Source organism: Neofelis nebulosa, chromosome 8 (genome assembly GCF_028018385.1).
Source record: "Neofelis nebulosa isolate mNeoNeb1 chromosome 8, mNeoNeb1.pri, whole genome shotgun sequence".
Classification (NCBI taxonomy): Eukaryota; Metazoa; Chordata; class Mammalia; order Carnivora; family Felidae; genus Neofelis; species Neofelis nebulosa.
Window position 1 is genome coordinate 65,039,601 of NC_080789.1, and position 20,311 is coordinate 65,059,911.

Here is a 20,311-nt window from a genome sequence, read left to right on the forward strand (position 1 = left end):
TGGTTTTAAGTTCACGTCCTTTTGAATTTTCATAGTACGTTGTTTAGAACTCCCTTACAATGCTAATTTTACTGTATCTTTTATAAGCCTCATTTGTATACCTGTCTTATCTCTCCTACTACAGCATAAATAACTCGAGGTCACAGTCTGGTCTTAATTCATTTTGTATCTCCTGCAGTAATTGGCTCTGGGTCTCATAGTGTAGGTACCCCAAATTTTGGCTGAAATAAATAATTAAGATCTTATATGTCTCTTCAGCTCCACCAGTGATAGCGAATGGCTGGGAAAAACAGACAAAAAATGGAAAGATACCAATTTTTTTAAAGCACGTGGTTAAATGTTAATCTGAGAAGCCTGCTTATTTGTGTATCTCTAAGCTATACAAATGTTATGCAAAAAAAAAAAAAGTGCCTTTCACAATTTTCATGCTTATGCAAGGTCATTAAGAAACTTAAAGAGAGAAAAATAGGGTCACAGACTATCCTCAAGAGGGGTTATCAGAGGCTTCAGAGCAACAGCACAATACCAGGTTTTCTTTGGCTTCATTTTAAGTCGCTCATATACACAATCTCAAAGGCAGGGCTGAACAGAGAAGGCGATCGGTGATGCGAGCGGCGTGGAGCCGCGGGCAAACTCAGCAAGGTATACAGACAGGAGAACTGGTGAGCAAATATCCTCTAGCAAAATAAGCAGTGATCACAAAAGAAATCCAAGTTTGGGAAAAACCTCTGGGTCACGTCTTACCAGGACAAGCTAGAGAAAGTCAACACATAACCGAATTCATAAACTGATAGGTCTTATCCCCAAAAGGGCAGTAGGTGAGGGACCGGGGAAAAAATGATGTGCAAACCTAGACCAGGAGGGGACATGGAAAAGGTGAGATTCTATTCTAAAGCCAAGAGACAAACACAATTAAATGAAGTGAAAGACAGTGGGACAAATGCTAAGGATGAAGAAGGAAAACACATATACAAAGGTCGCAAACAATCTGAAATACAGGAAGACAGAATGGACTGTTTACATCAACGGCATCAAAAATAGAAGCTGTAGTGATGCCCTAAAGCAAGAAACGCGGGCCCCAAAGAAGATGCCACTACTGAGCTTCAAGGGCAATTTTTTTTTTTTTTTCCCACGTTTTTATTTATTTTTGGGACAGAGAGAGACAGAGCATGAACGGGGGAGGGACAGAGAGAGAGGGAGACACAGAATCGGAAACAGGCTCCAGGCTCTGAGCCATCAGCCCAGAGCCTGACGCGGGGCTCGAACTCACGGACCGTGAGATCGTGACCTGGCTGAAGTCGGACGCTTAACCGACTGCGCCACCCAGGCGCCCCTCAAGGGCAATTTTAAAGAGTGGAGAGGGCAGACCCACCCGAAGGAGGGAGGCCTCCCAGTTTGAACACGTGAATCAGACTGTTTTGGAGACCGTATGATCAGCTTGCTGGTGAACACTGAAAACGAAGTAGTAAGGTCTTTGAGAGATCTTTTAGTTTGATAGAAATTACCTTTGTACAAATTTTGAATAATGCTTACATAAAAATGTTAGGATAAAGAATCCTGAGGGGCATCTGGGGGACTCAGTTGGTCGGGTGTCTGGCGTCTGACTCCTGATTTTGGCTCCGGTCATGATCCCAGGGTCATGGGACAGAGCCCCGTATCAGGCTCCGCGGAGCGTGGAGCGGGCTTAGGATTCTCTCCCTCCCTCCCTCTGCCCCCCTCCCCTGCTTGCATATGCTCTCTCTAGAATAAAAAAAAAATAGAAATAAAAAAAGAACTCTGATTAAAGATGACAGACTGAACACTTCTATCTATTCCTACTACTTCCCAAAACGCCACCAGAACGATGATGAAGACCTGCAGCAGAACAAGATAACAGTTCAGATCCGTGCAGGAAGAGAGACAGCACCGAGAGCTGTCTCTGCAAAAGTAATAATAAAACCAATGGATAATTCTAAGAAAAAGAAAAAAAAAAGAGCCCATAATCCTAGTAAAGCAAATGGCTTAGCTGTGAATATTTATGGGATGATAATAATCTGAGCACTGAATTTCCTCAGCTGCTGCTAAGGTGCTTGGTCTTCCGAGGAAGCTAAGGCCAGGCTGGGGTGAGGCCCTCACTTCATCGGGCGACTATCCACTCAGCACTCACCCGCGCCATTGCCTCCGTCTTGGACCCTGCCTGCATCTGCTTGGCCCTCATCCTACACGATGATGAGGTGACTGTCACAGAGAAGATCAATGCCTTCATTAAAAGCAGCCGGCGTAAATGCCGAACCTTTCGGGCTGGGTTTGTTTGCAAAGGCCCTGGCCAATGTCAACATGGAGAGCCTCACCTGCAACGTAGGGGCTGGTGGACCTGCACCAGCAGGAGGTCCCGCTCCCTCCTGAGGGAGCTGAGCTCCTCCTCCCAGCTGAGGAGTAGAAAGCGGAAGCAAAGAAAGAAGAATCAAAGGAGTCTGATGATGACATCAGTTTTGGTCTTTTTGACTAAACCTCTTCTGTAACCTGTTCAGTAAAAAACTGAACTCCTTAAAAAAAAAATGTAAGCACTGAATGCCAATTTAACAACAACAGTAATATATTACGCATACTGCTCAGAATGAGTTTGAGATGGGAGATGTGAAGGAAGGGGTAAAGGGGAAAAGGGAGTGTGTGGTGTCTATGTAGTTGAGAGACTAATATGTAAGAGAGGAAGATTCTGATCTTTTATAGTAGGAAATAAATAATGCCTCAAATTGAAAAAAAAAGTCAAGAAATAGTGATAAAAATGTTACTTAGAAACACAGAGGTAAATATCAGAAGAAAGAGTTAAACGAGTTGAAAGAATCTAGGGAAGAAGACACTGCCCATTTTTGTTGTTAGAAACCTTGTAGTCCTATTTGACTATTTAAAATAGATTCATTAATTTCATTTAAAAATAAAAATTAATTAAAGAGAAATGCCAAATCTCACATGAAAACCAAAATACTCTGCACAGTCTCCTGGAGCTGGAGCAGGTCTAAATTAAAAGATTTACTGAGGGCGGAGACAAGCTGACAGGATCATCACTCTCATCAGTACAGTAAACCATTTCTTTCATTCCTTGACAACTTTCATCTTCACAGATGTTTACTAAAAGAGATACTGGAAATTCTGTTCAGTTCCTTCTGTTCAGTTCCACAAACATTTCTAGAACATATACTATATGTCAGGCCCTAATACTAGAAACTGAGGACATGAAGAATAAAAGTAATAATGAAAAAAGAATTTTCCTGATTTTAAAGACTTTAAGAGTCTAGCAGGAGAGTAAGACACATGAATAAACCATAGTCAATGGGACAGTCAGAGAGAACTTTTTAAAAATGCAGCTCAGATAAAGGAAGTGGGAACTGTTTTTGATAGGGCTGGTCCAGGAGGCTTCTCTGTGGAAATCCTAGTTGAACAAACCGAGTAGAGGGAGGGAGTAAGCCAGGACAGGGGAGGTCCCAAGCAGACTCATCAGCCTTGTCCGATGCGGTCTCCTGGTGTCTCCATAGTACCTGGAACCCTAGATGTGCTTCGTAAATACATGCTGTCCTAAGGTTCTGTCTCTGTATCATTAAACTCTTTTCTATGAAAGCTGGCTGAAGTATCAGTTACTTATATCCAAAGTATTTTGACTTAAAGAAGAGACCCAGGATCAGTCCAGGAAAATTGCTTCTCCCTACATAAAATCTTCCATTTTCCTACAATTCTAAGAGTGGCCAAGAGTGACTAATTTACAGAGGAGTTAGAGCACCTGTGGTTTCAAATGTCAATTCTTTGGACCATGCCAAAAGAGTTAATTTCTGGCCCTTTCTCCCTGGACATCTGCTAACTGAGGTGTGGGAGAAGCTCTATATCCAGGCCCAGTAGTTTCCATACTAAAAGATGTGCTATCTATGGGCCATTCATTGCAGAGAGGCTATGGCTCAGAATGAGTAGAGTGTGAACCTGCCAAAGCTTCATTTCTCCCATGACTTTCAATGTGAGAGATTCTTGAGTCTCTGAGTACGATCTGAACCTTTATCAAGATACCTATTTTTCAGATACCATGGCTCTTCATTTATCAGATAAAAATCTGGTTTTTGTTTAACTACAGAAACCACAATCGGTTCCAATGTTGGGAGATTTAAGTAACGTGACACATCAGATTTTTGTCATATAGTGACTTTAGAACCTGACCCCTATGATACCACTGAACTATACCATGCTTATTATTAACCCATATTGTCCTTACTCAAATTTCCACTATTTAATTTCTTTTCTTTTCTTTTTAAAACAATTATTTATTTTTGAGAGAGTGCAAGTGGGGGAGAGGCAGGGAGAGGGAGACAGAGGATTCCAAGCAGGCTCTGCACTAACAGGCTGATGGCAGCAAGCCCAATGTGGGGCTCAAACTCATGGACCGCAAGACAATGACCTGAGCTGAAGTCAGACACTCAATTGACTGAGCCACCCATGTGCCCCTCCACTATTTATTTATTTGTTTGTTTGTTTATTTATATTTTTTAATGTTTTTTAAAACATTTATTTTCGAGAGAGAGAGAGAGAGAGAGACGACAGAGCATGAGCATGGGAGGGGCAGAGAGAGAGGGAGACACAGAATCCAAAGCAGGCGCCAGGCTCCGAGCTGTCAGCACAGAGCCCGACACGGGGCTTGAACTCAGACTGTGAGATCATGATCTGAGCCGAAGTCAGACGCTCAACCAACTGAGCCACCCAGGCGGCCCCGCCCCTCCTCTATTTAATTTGTAAGTATTTTCCTCAACCTTGTGTTCTCTTGCACATTTTTCCATTCTCCTGCTATGTTGTCGAATTTTTTAAATCTTATTTCAAAGATTTATTTAACATTTGAATAAAGAATCTAAAATATACATAAATAAGGGAATCCAAGATAATTTCAACTCCAAATAAATTCCACACAGAAAATCATTCGCTAAATTTTTAGATAAACAAAAGAGATTAGTGAAGAATACCACTTTTATACACTACACTCAAGTAGCTACCTTCACAATGAAGCTTCTTGCCATTAAATTAATGAGATCTCACAAGGTAACAGAAAGAGTTCAGAAGATGTTATCCTTCCAAAAGGAAGATTTAGGAAATTCTTAGAGAAAATATTAAAATAAATTTTATTTCATTTAATTCTATAAGAGACATTAATATAATTTAGTAAGTTTAACACATGCATTTCAATGCTGTTAAAAGAAATCAAACTAAAGCTTTCTGCAAAATCTACAAAGATATCTGCGGTAAATACTCCAAGGGGTAATCTCTTCTTTTGCTACAGAACCTATATGATACAGATTATCCAGTCCTACATACAATCCTATTTTGGGACAGATATGAATAGATTCAAGATCACAGGTGGGCCAAGTGATAAGCACAAATGCAGAGAATTTCCCACTAAGAAACCCTCCCTAAAGTATGTAACTACTACCGGACGGACTGTAGGAAGAAGGAGATTAAAATGAGAGGAAGGAGTGAGATGTATGAAGAAACAGCAGGCAAAGAATAAAGTACTGTTAGCTACATAAGACAGTAACTGATAATTGAGGGGGTCTGTAAACAAGGTGGTACTAAAACATAAGATCAAGAGTAACCGTAGTTGGTAGTGAAGCATTTTTAAAGTACTTGTGTTGTCTGGGAGGAGACTTAAGATGTCTAATAACTCTAGACAGCTTAGACTGTTTAAAAAACCTTAGGATAAAAAACACTACAGGGACAATGACAGTTAACTCATAATAAAAGGAACAATTCACAAAGAAGACATAGTAATTCTTACTTCATGTGTACCTAGTAACATAGCTTTTTTGTTAACTTTATAAACTTATTTATATTTTAATCATTTTATTTTTTTCATCACGATGAGTGTACTGTTTAATTCCCATCCCTTATTTCCCCAATTCCTCCACCTACCTCCCCTTTGGAAACCATCAGTTTGTTCTCTATAGGTAAGAGTCTGTTTCTTGGTTTCTGTGTGTCTTTTTTTCTTTGCTCATTTGTCTCTTAAATTCTACATACGAGTGAAATCATACGGTATTTGTCTTTCTCTGACTGACTTATTTCACTTAGCATTATACTCTCTAGCTCCATCCATGTTGTTGCAAATGGCAAGGTTTCATTCTTTTTTATGACTGAATAATATTCCTCTGTGTGTGTGCGCGCGCGTGCGCATGCGTGTATCACATTTTCCTTATCTGTACATCTACCAATGGACACTTGGACTGCTTCCACAATTTGGCTATTGTAAAAAATGCTGCTATAAACATAGGGGTGCATATATCCCTTTGAATTAGTGTTTTTGTATTTTTGGGGTAAATACCCAGAAGTGTTGTTGCTAGATCATAGGGTAGTTCTATTTTTTATTTTCCATCCTGTTTTCCGCAATGGCTGCACCAATCTGCATTCCCACCAAGAGTGCAAGAGGGTTCCTTTATGTCTACATCCTCGTCAACACTTGTTGTTTCTTGTGGTTTTGATTTTAGCCATTCTAATAAGTGTGAGGTGATATCTCATTGTAGTTTTGATTTGCACTTCCCTAATCATCAGTGATATTGAGCATTTTTCATGTGTCTGTTGGCCATCTGGATGTCTTCTTTGGATTGCTTCTCCGCCTTTTGGCTAAGATCAAGTGTGGATGTCTTCTTCGGAAAAATGTCTGTTCGTATCTTCTGCCCATTTCTTTAAAAATTTTTAAAAATGTTTTATTATTTATTTTTGAGAGAGAGAGACAGAGTCTGAGTGGGGAGACATAGAATCTGAAGCAGCTCCAGGCTCTGAGCCTGATGCAGAGCTCGAACTCATGAACCGCAAGATCATGACCTGAGCCAAAGTCAGACACTTAACCAACTGAGCCACCCAAGCACCCCTCTTCTCCCCATTTTTAATTGGATTATTTGGTTTTTGAATATTGACTTGTATCAGTTCTTTATACATTTTGAAGACTAACCCTTTATCGGATATGTAATTTTCAAGTATCTTCTCCCATTCAGTATGTTACCTTTTAGTTTTGTTGATTATTTCCTTCACCATGAAGAAACTTTTTATTTTGATGTAGTCTTAATAGTTTATTTTTGCTTTTATTTCCCTTGCTGCAAAAGACATATCTAGAAAAATGTTGCTATAGCTGACGTCAGAGAGATTACTGCCTGTGCTCTCTTCAATGATTTTTATGGTTTCAGGTCTCAAATTTAGGCCTTTAATCCATATTGAGTTTATTTTTGTATAAGGCAGTCCAATTTCATTCTTTTGCATGTTGCTGTCCAGTTTTCTCAACACCATTTGTTGAAGAGACTATCTTTTCCCATTGTATATTCAGTTATCATTCATTGAAGATTAATTGCCCATATAATTGTGGGTTTATTTCTGGGTTTTTTGTTCTATTCCACTGATCTATGTATCTATTTTTATGCCAGTACCATACTGTTTTAATTACTACTGCTTCATAATATAACATGAAATCTGAATTGTGATACCCCTACAGTTTTTTCTTTCTCAAGATTGTTTTGGCTAGTCGAAGTTTTTTATGGTTCCATACAAATTTTAGGACTGTTTGTTCTAGTTGTGTGAAAACTGCTGTTAGCATTTTTGATAGGGATTGCTTTTTAAGCCATTTAAAAAATATTTTAAAAATATTAATTCTGGAGCACTTGGGTGGCTCAGTGAGTTGAGGGTCTGACTCTTGATTTCAGCTCAGGTCCTGATCTCATGGTTTTGTGGTTTTGAGCCCTGCGCTGGGCTCTGCACTGATGGCACGGAGCCTGCTCAGGATTCCCTCTCTCCCCCTCTCTCTCCCTCTCTCTCTGCCCCTCCCCCGCTTGAATTCTCTTTCCCTCTCTCAAAATAAATAAAGTTAAACAAATTAAAAAATATATAAAAATAAAAAAAAAATAGGGGCACCTAGCAGGTCATGATTTCACAGTCCGTGAGTTCGAGCCCCGCGTCGGGCTCTGTGCTGACAGCTCAGAGCCTGGAGCCTGTTTCGGATTCTGTGTCTCCTTCTCTCTGACCCTCCCCCGTTCATGCTCTGTCTCTCTCTGTCTCAAAAATGAATAAACGTTAAAAAAAATTAAAAAATAAAATAAAATAAAATAAATATATTAATTCTTCCAACCCATGAGCATGATTCCATGCTCTTTTCATTTCTTTGTGTCATCCTGAATTTATTTCCTCAGTGTTTTACAGTTTTCAGAGTACAGGTCTTTTATCTCTTTGGTTAAGTTTACTCCTAGATATTTTATTGGTTTTGGTACAATTGTAAATAGGACTGTTTTCTTTTTTTTTTTTTTTTTTTTTTTTTTAATTTTTGGGACAGAGAGAGACAGAGCATGAACGGGGGAGGGGCAGAGAGAGAGGGAGACACAGAGTCGGAAACAGGCTCCAGGCTCCGAGCCATCAGCCCAGAGCCTGATGCGGGGCTCGAACTCACAGACCACGAGATCGTGACCTGGCTGAAGTCGGACACTTAACCGACTGCACCACCCAGGCGCCCCTAGGACTGTTTTCTTAATTTCACTTTCTGTCGCTTCATTATTAGCGTATAGAAATGCAACAGATTTCTACACATTGATCTTGTATCTTGTGAGTTTACTGAACTCATGTATCAGTCCTAGTAATTTTTTGGTGGAGTCTTCAGGGTTTCTATAGAGAGTATCCTGCCATCTGTAGGTAGTGAGAGTTTTATTTCTTCCTTACCAATCTGGATTCCTTTTATTTCTTTATGTTGCCTAATTGCTGTGGCTGGGACATCCAGTAATATGTTGAATAAAAGTGGTGAGAGTGGACATCCTTGTCTTGTTCTTAGTACTGTTGCTTTAAAACATATAAAGCAAAACTTGACAGAACTACAAGGAAAATTGACAAACACACAGTCATGGTACAGATGTTTCAATATAGTTCTATTAGAAATGATAGATCAAACTGTCAGAAAGTTATTAAGAATAGAAAAGATCTGAAAAATGCAATTAATTCTTTGAATTAATGGGCTAGAACCATCCATTTAACAAATAAAACACAACTAGAAGAGTTACAGAGATTTACTAAATACTAGCCAGGTCGTAACAAATAACGAAGATTTGATTTTGTATAAGCATGTTTTCTGACCACAGTGAAATTATGAAACACTTAACTTAGGAAACAAGGCAGAAAAATCTAACGCATCCAACTCAGGAACTGCAGAAAGAGTACAAAAGAGTAAACGAAAAGTACAAGGAAGGAAATACATATGGAAGCCTAAAATAATAGACAGCTCTTTCTGCCTACGGGTTCTGTCCCCATGCTTTAATAAAACCACCTTTTAGCACCGGGGAAAAAAAAAAAAAAAAAAAAAAAAAAAAAGAGGAAGCCAAAAATAATAAACCAGAAAATAAAGACGTACTTAAAAAGTTTCAACAAAACCAAAAGCTTATTCTTTGCAAGACAAACTTTTTTTTAAATATTTTTTAACGTTTATTTATTTTTGAGAGAGAGAGAGACAGAGACAGAGCATGAACAGGAGAAGGGCAGAGAGAGAGGGAGACACAAAATCTGAAGCGGGCTCTAGGCTCTGAGCTGTCAGCACAGAGCCCGACACAGGGCTCGAACTCAAGAACTGCGAGATTGTGACCTGAGCCCAAGTCAGACGCTTAACTGACTGAGCCACCCGGGCACCCCTGGGAAGACTCATCAAAAGAAAAAAGAGATCCAAGTAAATAATGTAAACAAACAGAGGCTTTAAAAATAGAGAGAACATTGTGGACAACTTAGTAAATTTGAAAATATAAACAAAATAGATGATTTCCTAGAAAAAAATTAAACTTGCCAAAAATGAAGAAACAGAAAACTGATAGAACTTGGTGACAGACAAGAGATGAGGAATTAAGGAGATGCTGAGGAGGATTTCTAAGTCTCTAACTTGTTGGGTTTTCAGATGTAAGTCTGATTTACTCAGAAGAAGAAAACAAGAAGAGAAGCGTAAGAGCAGGTTGGATGTCACTGTGGTTGGATTCTTGTTTTTATTTTTTGCTGTGTGTGTGTGTGTGTGTGTGTGTGTGTGTGTGTGTGTACACGTATGAAAGGGTTGGTTGTGGTGGTCAGGATGGTGTGCGTACGTCATCGATTTGACGAATATGTTGAAATGGAGGCTCCTTTAAGCTATATAAATGGAGACGTTAGGTATGTAGTTGGATCTATGGGTCAGAAGCTTAGGAGAGATATGAGTTTAAGATACATATTTTGGAGTTACTTGTATTTAAATGGTAATTAAAGCCACAGGTATGGCTGAAATACTCGAGGGAGATAGAGGGCTGGTTCTCAAAGTGTGGTATCCGGACCAGCAACCTCAACACCACCTGGGAATTCAACAGAAACGCAAATTTGCGGGCCCCATCTTGGACTTACTGAATCAGAAACCCTGAGAGTGGGGTCCTCCAATCTGTGTATTGACAAGCCCTCCAGCGACTGTGATGCAGGCTGCAGTCTATGAGCCACTGACATCGAGTGAGACATCAAGAAGGCTTGGGCCCTTCCCTTGAAAATCCCAACATTTAACAGAGGAGGACGAGCCGTCAAGGATGACTAGGAGCACCAGCAAGAGGAGAGTAAGAAAATGAAGAGAAGATTCAAAAGGAGTGTTTCGAGAGGTAGAGTGGTAACTTCCTCTGTGATGTCACTTAAACTAGTTCTAGCAGGGACTGGAACAGGTTGAGAACTGAAGAGTTGAGAAAATTGAGACAGTAAGTACAGACAGCTCGGAGCAGTTTGATCACAAAGGGGAAGCAGAGAGGGAGTAAATGGAAGAGGCTGACAAGGGAGGATTTTTTTTTTTTTAGCAGAACAGTAGCAAGCATGATGGACTGCTGAGGGAAGAATCTGGTTGAGAGGGAGAGAGCGAGTTTACAAGCGAGCCGGGAACTGGAGGCCATGACTAGGGCACACCAAGGGGGCGGGGCAGCAGGAGTATCTTATACTTACAGATTTTAGAACTGCTGGACAGGGTGATAATAAAAAGTAGACCAACTTTTTGTTGGCTTTACTACTGCTTTCTAAGTTTTTACAGATACTGCACACCTTATTGCCCATACCAGGGGCAGCCCACTCCCACTGCCTTGTCCTTGGTGTCAGGGGATGATAATATAAGGTCTCTGAGAAAGGAAGAGGGAGGGGATCCAAGGCACAGGCGGAAGTCCTGGCCTTAGATAAGAGGAACAGATTACCTTTCTAACCAGAAGGAAGGAGGTAAACATGATGGGCACAGATGTGGCAAGTCTGAAGTCTGAGAGCAGAAAGTCGAAGGAGCCATCATCAAATGGCTTCTATTTTCCGCACGAGATCATCTGCAAGACCCTTCCTACTGTGAAACAGCTATGTTCCATTCTCTTGGCCTACCGCAATTAAATGTCTGATTCGTACTCACTGAACCACCTTTTATTTGTGATCTGGTTCCCCATGTAGGCCTACCCAAGGTGCAAGAATGTGCTGACCACACAGGCTTGAGTATGTCTCAGTGGTTTCTCATAATAAACCGATAAACTGGTTTTTGAACATAATCTGGTTTCTATGTAGCCTGACTACAGATAACAGACAGATCATAGTCCTTTTTTATATTGATCCTATTTCTTATTGACTTACCTTCTCAGGATCCGACTGCTTTTTCACAAAGTGACTAACGTAAATCTCTGGCCCTACAGGGGCATGGGCCAGATCCACATTTAAGCAGCCTCTGTCATGCCCTGCTCAGCAAAAGCTGGCTTCTCATTAGTTGTCACTGGACCCACTTCTACCTCTTCTCTCTCAATTCCTTTTGACATCTGTCTGTTCATTAAGATATTGCTGTCACTGCACTGACATACTAGTTTTTGCAGGGGGAAATTTCCAAGAATAATACAGGAAATAAAACAAGAGTGAAATATATCGGAACATCACCATTATTCATTTTCTTGTTCTATTATTCATTCAGTACTTACAGACCATATACCCTGTGCAAGGCTTACTATTAGAACTATGGGGAATACAAAGTCCACAAGGTATTTACAACCCAGAAATAAAAGCAATTAGCTCCACAAAGAACAGGCTTGAGGAAATAGGACTTTGACTACAGGGGAGGAATTAGAAATAAAGAAAAAATTCCTCATGGTAAAAGTGATTAAAGTAGAAACAGGCTATCAAAGGAAATCCTCAAATCTGAGTAAGTTGAAAAAAAATATGATGACTTAGAGACAGACAGCCTTGCCTACAGGCAAAGGTTACAGCAAGCCCTTTGGAATTAAGCACACAATGACTCAGGACTGTTTGACATAGAAAGAACCCACCAGTGTCTTTGCAGAAGGAATAAGTGAATTAATAGACAAGTTCATTAGGGTTCTTACCCCCAAATCCTCAGGTACTAATCCTTGAGTTGCCCTGCAGTATTCAATCTGTCTGTTCATCCTTCTTATCTTTGCTGCCCTTGCTCCTCTCCACCACAGTTTGTGCTCCGGCATAAATAAGACGCAGCTTTTCCATGACCTGGAATTTTCTATCATTGAATCATGTCAGCTGTGCACATACACACTATCACCCAAGCTCTGTGTAAGTGATTTGATGACTTAGGTATTTTAAAAGTGCCTCGCACACAGCAGATGCTCAATTAAGATTCATTTCCTCCTTTTCTTTCCTTCCGTTTTTTTTTTTTTTTTTTTTTCTCTCTCCCCTGGTAAGGAAGGGAGGGAAAAAACAGGAACCAACAAAAGACAGATCTCCTGTAAGATAGCATTCTTTGGTGTAAAAATACTGAAGAGATTTAAACCACTTCTCATTGCCTACCTTGTGTCTGTGGGATGTAGGGAGACAGGAGTTTTGACCTTTTCTTTTCGTATCCCTTCTGTGTGATGTCCCCTAAAATAGCAAGAAACAGAAATAGGTTATGCATTATTCTTACTCTGCGGTTGTTCACTGTAAAAATAAAATTAATTACAGAGTGTTATAGAATTACCACATAGAGAGTAGGAAAAAAAAATGGATAGTTCTTTGCCAAGGATTTTGCTATGTGTGATTTCCCACAGTCTTGGAGCCGACTCCTTGTGGAAAATTGTAGGGCTTGTCTCCACACCAAGCCAGCATAGCAATATGCTGCATACCATGTCAGAGATTCCCGAGTTCCTAGGCACCCCTCGTTTCCTTGGTATTTAAGATAGACCAAAATGGAATGCTGCAAGGCTGGCAGACAAATGATCTCTCCCAAGTTTCAGTCTGACCACATGAATGCCACTGGCATGGGAGGTACTCTATGGAGCCACGCAAAATCAAGAGTCTAGTTCAGGGGAGGAGTCAAGGTTCAGACACTGGGGTGGGATCCCTGAAAAGGCCTCTCTGCATCTTAGTAGCCATGCTTGAACCAGGGCTGGAATTCTCATATCCCCTCCCCTTGATTCACTGGTTTGTATTATTTATGTACATGTTATGTCCTTTTCACAAGGTTGAATTAAAAAGTATACTTGAAGCACACAAAAATTACACATGCAACAAATGCAGTAAGGATAAACTGATTAATAGAGGAAAAAATGTGTGGTTCAAGTGCCAAGAAATATGCTCGGTATTAAAGAAAGAATAGCAGATGAATGGGTAGAGAGCAGGGTTAAAAGGAACAGGAAACACAGGAGAACAAAAGTTAATCAAGGGAGAATGAGTAATTCAAAGCTGGGGGAATAAATATATGTAGTGAGGTGACACGGTAGAGCATTGTTTTCTAAAAAAGAACTTTCAGGGGCGCCTGGGTGGCTCAGTCGGTTAAGCGTCTGACTTTTGATTTTGGCTCAGGTCATGATCTCACGGTTGGTCGTGAGACCTGCTCTGGGCTCTGTGTGGAACCTGCTTGGGATTCTCTCTCTCCCTCTCCCCCACCCATGAACCTGTGCACTCTCTCTAAAAAAAAAAAAAAAAAAATTTTAAAAAGAATTTTTTAATTAAAAAAAAAGTTTCAAGTGAAAATTTAGCATAAAAAGTAAGTTGCACATTAACATTTACAACATTGATGGACACAGATTCGAAACCACGAGTGGTGAATGTCATTTGCCTTTCACCTCAGCACAGGACTGATGGAGTCGATGGTGGGGAGGTAGCAGGGCTCACTGAGGGGCGTAAGCAGGGGCGTGACACAGGCTACACGGTGCGGCAAGTTGGTTCACTCTTCCTGAGGAGAGTGAGATCAAGGGCAGAAGCCAGAGAGACTACCTGTTACCCTTATGCTACTACCTACAGTGATCTGGGCAAGTTAGGAGTAGCTTAAAGACAGTGGTATAAGGGATGAAAAGAAGTGAATAAATTAAGAGAGATATTAGGGAGAAAGCCTGGACTGGATGGATATGGCTGAGAAGGTTTCTGGCAGATGGTAGTGCTATTCCATGACAGAGAAATACAGCAAGAAATGCAAGTTTGGCGGGCTAAAGAAAACCAGAGTTGAGCTTAGGAGAGGCCCATGAAACACACAAAAGGACATGTCCAACCAGCAACTGGATATGTGGATCTAGAACTCAGGAAAGAGGAGACAGTTTTGGAACGATCAGGATATAGCTGAAAAATAAACTATTACCATCTTTTCGGAGTAATGTGGCAATTTCTATCAAAATTTTTATTCACCACCTGCCTTTTTAGAATTTATACGATGACAATATGCACACAGGTGACAAAAATCAAATAAGAATATTGCCTGACTCATTCTTTATAAAGAAAACACTGGAATGAATCTGGATGCTTACATCATAGACCATCTATACCAGTGGCTTTCAACTGGGAATGATTTTGTTCCCCAGGGGAGAACTGACAATGTCTAGAGATATTTTTGTCACAACCAGAGGGAAGGGATGCTACTGGCATTTAAGGGATAGAGGCCAGAGATGCTGCCAAGTGTCCTGCAACGCACAGGACAGTCCCACAATGAAGAATTAGCCAGTCCAAAATGTCAATAGTGTTAAGGATAAGAAACCCTGGTCTACATAATACTAGGCCGGTATTCCAAATGCACTGGCACAGGAAGATATCTAAAATACAGAAAGGGTAAAAACGCAAGTTGCAGAACAGTGAGTATAATAGGATCTAATTTTGTAAAAAAAATAGCAATAGGTATATTTGCATATATACAGAAAATAGTCTGGAAGGCTATACATACATTAAATAAATGTTTATCCTTTGGGGAACGGGAATATGAGGGGTTTCACTGGTTTTACATACTTTAACAAAGTGTGATTTAAAAAAAACAAGACCGAATGATCTGCATAATCTCAAAAATATTTTTTTCATTAAGAACGAATGGTTCTATAAATACGTATTTGTAAACACAATAAGATGGTCACAGTGTGTGTGTGTGTGTGTGTGTGTGTGTGTGTGTGTGTATACATACATATATATAACAGGGAAAAAGCAAGATAGTAAACAGTTAACACAGTATATTCAATCTTTTGAATAATGATATTTTTACACATACAAATGTATACATAAAGAAAGTCTGGAGTTTTATGCACCAAAATATTAACAGTGGTTAGCCACGGCTTGCAAAGTTATGACTGGTTTTAGCTTCTTGTCCTTTTTGCTTATCTGTATTTTCTTACTTTTCTATAATGAACATCCACTATTTCAAGAAACAATAAATATTCAAAAGTACAATCACAAATACTTATTAGACTATACAAGTTTAATCACAATGGCCCTTCATCTCTGGTCTTCTAGGGAAATAAGGGAAACCCATAGTGCATTTTTTGGAAATAAAAACCAAACCTTGTCAATTAGCAAAGCGAAGGGTTTAGGTAATCCCCAACAATACACACAACTAACAGAGATGTGGGAGCCTACCAAGGAAAAAGAGGAAATCAAGTCTTTCATTGCAAAAGAAACAATGGAGCATTCTCCTGCCCCATTTCCCCCTCACAAGCTTCCCTACCTCCACTGTACATACACATCCCACTCCCTGAAGGGCACAAAGACCACTTCTGCTGGCTCAGAACACATCTGATAAAGTAAAAGGCCTTTATAAGCTTTCTTCAGGGTTTAGAGTCTCAATCATTCACTGTCAGTAACTGATTGTGGGAAGGACTGGTAGACTTGGGATCTTGGACATTCATCAACGACTAACCATCTTGAGTTTTGAAAAAAGTCAATCAATGGGAGTCTAATTCAGTCATGACAAACAGCTCCATTAGATCCAGAAATGAGCAAAGACATGAAGGAGACCCAGAAGATGAACCGCGATGAGAATGTGAGGACTGTGGTGATGAGCCTTTCAAATGCCCTCCCCCTTTTCTAGGACCACAAGAACCTGCTCAAAAGCCACCTCCTCTGTGACACCTGCTGCAACTTCTAAGTCACTTCTTCCTGGTGCCCCTTCAACTCTGCACTGATAGCACTTAGCACATCGCTGGCATTTTAATTGTTTACACATCCGTGTTCCTACTAGACTGTGCACTTGAGGGCAGGGATTGTGTCGTGTTCATCTCTGTAGCCCGCCCACAGCCTGGCACAACAGACACTTGCTGAATGAATGACTGAATGAATTAGTAAGGTGGAGGCAGTGAGAGAATAACAAATCAAAGAGACGTGTGTACTTGGGTGGAAAACTGGAAATGCGAGAAACAGCAGTCTTTACATTAGCAGGAGCTGAAAGGCCCAGGGAGAGAAATCTAGTGAACCAAGTTTTTTGAAACTTGGCAGCTAGACTTCAAAGGTGACCAGAAAAGCAGCACTCGGCCTGCCTGAAGAGAGGAATACATAAAATCACTGGGCACTAAAAAAAAAAAAAAGTACATAAAATCACTGGGCACGAAAATCTGAAGGAACTCCACCAGATACTGATGGATCCCTTAGCCAGGGGAGGGCAAGACCCGACTGAAGGAATTCAGTTAGCACACATAACTGAGTCTGTTAGTCTACATTTCTGTCATTGCCCACCTTCAGCCTGCCATTCTCACCACCAGGAGTTAACCAGTGTTTGCTGCGCCAAAGCAACATTTTCCAAACACCCAGTTTTTGAGAATCACCTGAAGGACTTGTAAAAATACAAATTCCTGGGCGCCTCCCATGAAGATTCCGACTCACTAAGTCTCGATTAAGACACAGATACTTGCAATTCTAACCAGTGCCTTCCGATGAGTCTTTAAAAAATCAAGCAGGTCTGGAAATCACTGCACTGAAGAATCACGTCTAGAGCGTGCTGGGCGGTTCTGCTGACTTAATGTGAGGAGGGGACAGGAGAAGAGAGGAAGAATGTTGTCTTGGTGGTAACAGAACCTCAGGGGAGAGCAGGAACCTCGGGAGCTCGAAGACACTCAGTCACACCATAGGCATTCTTACTCAGGACAGATTTTCTGCCATCTGGCATATAAAACAAAAAGGAGTGCGTAACTATACCTGTATAAAATTTGCATTAAAACGGCACAGATCTAAGTTAAACCTGTCGTTCAAGTTTTTTGAGAGCTAAACAAATAAAGAGAGGATTAGCTTTCCTTTGCCACCAGGGTAATGTTATTTCTCCACCCACAAACGCACACAGAAGAGCAGCCACTCGCAGGGATTCACAGACCCCCCCCCCCCCCCCCGGCAGGCGTGGAGGCACGCAGCCTGTAAGAAGATGCAGGGACCCACATGACTCAGGACTGCCCAGTTGCTCTGGCACAGTCACGGCTACGATACTGAATAGCTGACACCAGACAAATGGAAAGATACATATGTGAGGCAGAAACTAAGGGAAATACATTCCCAATTTCTCTCCTCGCCTAGCTGGGATCAACGAAAGCAGCTTGGCACAGGCAGCCCAGAAATCATCTTTAAGCAGAGTGAGGAGGGGGCTGGCAAGAGGTGTGTGAGAGCCACTAGCCACACAAGCCTCTTGAAGGTCATCAGTGAGAGGAGGAGGAGGAGTCCTACAAACGGGTCAAGCCGTTTGAATGTATATTTGCACCGGTGAGGTGGTTTGCTGCTGTGGTTAGCACTTCAGAGTTTGTGTCAGACAGAACTACATCTGGAGCACGGCCTTACCATGTCCTGGCTTTTTGGCTCTAGATGGGTTTTACTTGCCCCCCTGATAAATCTCAGTGTCCATGTGTGTAAAATGGTTAACAGTAATCTCTGTCTTGCAGTTTTTATGGTGATTCAGACTACCTGGTATGGGGTCTGGGCTATATAACAAACTTTTACCGAAAGCCTACTGAAGCCTACTACTGGCCAGGTGGGGATCGGGGCCAGCAGCTATGTTGCAAAGAGAGAAGAGGAAGGCAAGCAACAATGCTAAGAGTCCATAATTGAGTGCTGTGGGAGAGATGCACACCAGACACAGTATGGAACCCAGAGGAAGCATCATGATCTCTGCCCGGGTAGGGAAAGGAAAGCTTTAACAGAGCAGGTGACATTCTGGGTGGGGTGTGGCCTTTCATTCTAATATCAGAAATATGACATAAACTCCTAATGATGCAGCCACCTAGTGGTTTGCCCTGCGGCTGACTGCTCTCTATGGATATGGCCCTGTTTGATGGTTCCTGCACGATTTAACCTGCCAGAGAGAAGCAGAACAATGCTCGGTAATTTTCAGAGATGACCTTGTATGCACCCTGAGCAAAACAAACACGGGGTTTGGGAACTTCTGGAGGGTCACCAAATGGTATGTATGTAGAATCTTGATGGATGGAGAGCAAGGGTTACAATTTCAGCCATAAACTCTTTCTGCTCCAACGGAAATAAAAGGGTAGGTGCCACCACAGCCCTGCCTTAAACTCATACCGATTCAGTCAGAGGTGGCAGTGGCTTGGGGGACTTTGGGAGGTCACAAAAACTTTTTTGAGCACCGAATGGATGATATCCAGAGTGTCAAACAAAGAGGAAAAAAAGAGTATCTATGTCTTTAAGAAGTTCCGGTCTAATGGGACGCCTGGGTGGCTCAGGCAGTTGAGCCTCCGATTCTTGAGTTCGTTTGCCTCAGGCCATGATCACACAGTTTGTGAGACTGAGCCCCATGTCTGGCTCTGCACTGACAGCGTGGAGCCTGCTTGGGATTCTCTCTCTCCCTCTCTTTCTGTTGCTCTCTGTCTCTCAAAAATATATGAACTTTAAAAAAAAGTTCCCAATTTAAACAAATAATTACAATAAAAGTGGCAAGCGCTACGCTAAAGATCATGTAAAAGATTCTATGGGAACAGAAAAGAGTGGTGATAAGGAGTAATAATAACACTCTAAGAATAAGTAAATAACAACAATACTCATCGAGGGCCTACTATGTAACAGTCTCTGTCCCGAGAGCCTCGCAACATCCCTTATAAAGTGATATTTTTATCAGTCCCATATAATAGGTGAGGTTACTGAGCCACAAAAAGTTTCAGCTACTTGTCACAGTCATACCCAGTAGGCGCTGTAATCAGGATCTGAACCCAGGCAGTCCTGCCTCCAGGGCCCCTCCTCTTAAATACCACCCTATCATCATTTTTCAGAGAGAAGCTCCAACTTTAGTCTCGGAAAGACTGGGAAGACTTCACAGTCTCTTAGGCTGGGTCCTGAAGGAGGACTGTCAGGACTGTTCTCAAACCCACAGCTGCGGAAGACAGTACCATACCTGGGGCAACAGAAGGACAGAAAAGCTGTGAACGCAATCTCTGAGAACAGACATTGGGCCTACAGTGGCTCCTCCGGGCCCTGCTGCCTCGGGGGATTCCACCGTCCGGGCCTCAACAGCGACTCTTCAGATACCTGGTTGAAATGGGCTGACATTTATCTCACGGGGCATCAATTTACTTCCTTCTTAACTAAATGCCACTATATAATACAACCAGCATTCTAACTTTTCATAATATTCTGATAGCAATTCGTCTGAGTTGCCTAAAACTCCCCTTCAATAAACAGAAAAGACATCATTACTACAGAACAAGAAACAGAGGTGAAAAGGTAAATGTCTGGCTTAAAGATACAGAGCTAGACAAGCATCTGGGTCTCTGGCCTTTTCTTATTGTTCTTTGTCCATTGTTTACTCGTAGGTGGCCCCCAAATCAGATGCAATAAAAGTATAAAACTAATCTATTGTTCATAAAATGAATAAATAACATGAGATAAACAATTTTTCTGACTCACTCCAAAATATAGATGACTTTCCAGAAGGCATTAAAAATCCACCCCCATCCCCCATCTCCCACCCCCCAAGCAGAACCCTGCATGAATTGTGTCTTTTAATTATCTTTTAAATGAGACAGCCAACTGTGGAAACCCTGTCCAACTGCAGTTAAAAAACAATCAGCAAAAAGTCATTATACATCATTACTAAGTATTCAGCTAACAGAAAATGTGGCCTTTTTTTGTTGTTTAGGAGTAATTAGGAGGGAAAGAAATG

At 41.2% G+C, this 20,311-nt stretch overlaps 1 protein-coding gene and 1 pseudogene across 4 annotated transcripts in view; one reads left to right on the forward strand and one right to left on the reverse strand.

Annotated features, from left to right (window-relative positions):
* The window catches only part of DIP2B (disco interacting protein 2 homolog B), a 227,767-nt gene that overhangs the window by 105,554 nt on the left and 101,902 nt on the right, over positions 1-20,311 (reverse strand). For all 4 annotated transcript variants that reach the window (XM_058742806.1, XM_058742804.1, XM_058742805.1 and 1 more), the window contains exon 2: positions 12,781-12,852. In XM_058742806.1, the coding sequence (XP_058598789.1) occupies positions 12,781-12,852 (72 nt within the window). The remainder of the gene's footprint in view (positions 1-12,780; positions 12,853-20,311) is intronic.
* Positions 606-2,488, forward strand: LOC131483706 (large ribosomal subunit protein P1-like; annotated as a pseudogene).